General features: G+C 42.1%; 1 protein-coding gene across 2 annotated transcripts in view; it reads right to left on the bottom strand.

Moving 5' to 3' along the window:
• Positions 1-219: 219 nt before the first annotated feature.
• The window catches only part of LOC107717377 (potassium voltage-gated channel subfamily V member 1-like), a 9511-nt gene continuing 7279 nt past the window's right edge, over positions 220-2451 (bottom strand). For both annotated transcript variants that reach the window (XM_016524105.1, XM_016524104.1), the window contains one exon: positions 220-1236. In XM_016524105.1, the coding sequence (XP_016379591.1) occupies positions 725-1236 (512 nt within the window). In that variant the 3' untranslated portion in view covers positions 220-724. The remainder of the gene's footprint in view (positions 1237-2451) is intronic.

The raw sequence follows: 2451 nt of genomic DNA, 5'->3' as shown, positions 1-2451 counted from the left end.
GCAACCACAGTTTTGGTTCCCATTGACTTCAATTGTATTTTTTGTCCATGCAATGAAAGTCAATAGGAACCAAAACTGTTTGGCCACCAACATTCTTTAAAATATCTGATGTTCTACAGAAGAAAGAAAGTCATACAGGTTTGGAACAACATGAAAGTGAGTAAATGATGACAGAATTTCCATTTTTGGGTGAACTATACCTTTAAACCATGCCTCTTTCTTACAATTGACTGCAAGTTTGCATGTACAACTGCCTCTATCCAACCAACAACTGAATCAAGTCCCCAATGGATGTACATCACAGTATGGAAGAAAAGATCTGTTGCTACTTCCATTATATCGCAACATTAAGAAACGCCCCATTTGCATGTGAAACGAGCAGCAGCACTTTATCTGCAAGCTGCAGATTTGCACTCATTTCTAATACAGTTTTACCACTTTAGCCACTTTGCAAAGCTGCATTAGATTGTTACAGGATTGCAAAGTTAGGTTTGTGACATCAGAAACATGAGAACGTCCAGTTGTTTTTGCAGTATGATTTAAATAAATTATTTTGAGGCAAGTTACAGTATGTTTTCCTAATGCAATAATCTCTATAAAGATAAAGCAAAGTTTGATTCCTCATGATATGAGGCCTTTAAAGGATTTGTGGTCCCTAAAAGACCTCTCTCGCTCACTTGTTCTTTATCTGTCTCTCTCTCTCCGGTAGCTTGCAGGCCTACTGTTACCACCAAAGATCTCCTGCACTGCTGCGTGTGCTGGCTCGCTCTCGGCCCTGCAACCGCAGCATCTCCAGCACGCTTCTGGCGTAGGCGTCCCGCAGGTTCACCCCTATCATCGATATATCCGAGGCCGAGCTGTGCGTCAGTCGCTTCAGCGCCTCCCCGTGCCGCAGCGCCGCTTCCTTCATTTTAAGCGTGAAGTAGCAGGCAGAGAACCGATCGTTGATGATGGCGATAGGCAGTGCGAGAATAAGAATGCCGGATAGGATGCAGATGAAGGCCATCACCTTTCCTAGCACTGTGTCCGGACGGATGTCTCCGTACCCTACCGTGGTCATGGACGTGGTGGCCCACCACCAGGCGCTGGGCACGTTTGTGAAGGTGGTCTCTGGCATGTCGTGTTCAATGGCGTATTCCACTGTGGCGAAGATGGAGATGCCCACAGAAAGGAACAGCATCAGGAGGCCAACTTCCTCGTAGCATTGGGCGATCGTCATTCCCAAAGACTTGAGACCTGGAACACACAATGAGGAGATAAAGTTCCTTAATCTAAAGGCCTATTCACGTTTGTTAAACTCGTCAGTGAGAGGAAATTAAGTCAAACGGTATTTACATGTTTTCAAATAGCTGTTCAGAACTAACGTCGCATTGGTGGCATGTGAATATTTGTTTCATTTTGAACAGATGCACTGGGATAGTTCACCCAAAAATGGTCATAATTTACTCACCCTCATGTTGTTCCAAACCTGTATGACTGACTTGCTTCTGATGAACACACAAAAGAAGATATTTTGAAGAATGCTGATAACCAAATAGTTTTGGTTCCCAAAGACTTTATTTTTGTCCATAAGTCAATGGGAAACAAGTTACCAACAACATTCTTTAAAATATCTTCTTTTGTGTTCCACAGAAGAAAGGAATTGTCAATCAATTACAGAATATTCAGATTCAATAATAAAATGAACTGCAAATAATTGCGAAATTAATTAAATGAATAATTTAATAGACATTGTAAAAGTAAAACTCAATAAACTGGTTGTTTTGTTCGCATGTCAGGTGTGTGATTTTGTTTTAATACTCTTTCATTTAAAAAAATTATAATTCTCATTATTTTATATATTTAAATGCACTAAATAAATGTGTTAAATTAACAGCCCTAATTTTAACATTATTACTGCATGCCAAGAGACTAATACAAGTAACTAACCTAATTACGTAATTACTTTTAACCTTTAAACAATAGTATAAAAAAGGAGAGGCCTCTCAAATAATTAGGGAAGGAAAAACATTATGGCACTTTCAGCTAATTTATGCCAGTGTTCCCCAATGCACTGAACGTCTCGGTTACGTATGTAACCCTCGTTCCCTGAAGGAGGGAACGGAGACATCACGTCGGATGACCGACGAATTGGGATCTCGCTTAGAGGGACCAATCTACTTCAAGTGTAATCTAAACGAGCCAATGCACATTGGCATGCGATTATTGCATCCAGCTGCTGCTGATCACAGCGTGAGTATAAGTAGGCAGCAGATGCAGCGCATATTCAGGTTTTCACTGAGGAGCCGAGCCGGTGACCCGGCCGCTCAGCGGTGGTACAGGAGCTGTGGCGACGGGACGTGACGTCTCCGTTCCCTCCTTCAGGGAACGAGGGTTACATACGTAACCGAGACGATCTGTGGAGTATTTTGAGCTGAAACTTCACAGACACATTCTGGGGACACCAGAGAC

The sequence above is a fragment of the Sinocyclocheilus rhinocerous genome, unplaced genomic scaffold, assembly GCF_001515625.1.
Source record: "Sinocyclocheilus rhinocerous isolate Xijiao unplaced genomic scaffold, SAMN03320098_v1.1 scaffold933, whole genome shotgun sequence".
In the NCBI taxonomy this organism is placed as follows: domain Eukaryota; kingdom Metazoa; phylum Chordata; class Actinopteri; order Cypriniformes; family Cyprinidae; genus Sinocyclocheilus; species Sinocyclocheilus rhinocerous.
The sequence above is the reverse complement of the archived record's forward strand: the minus strand, read 5'-3'. Positions and strand labels throughout refer to the sequence as shown.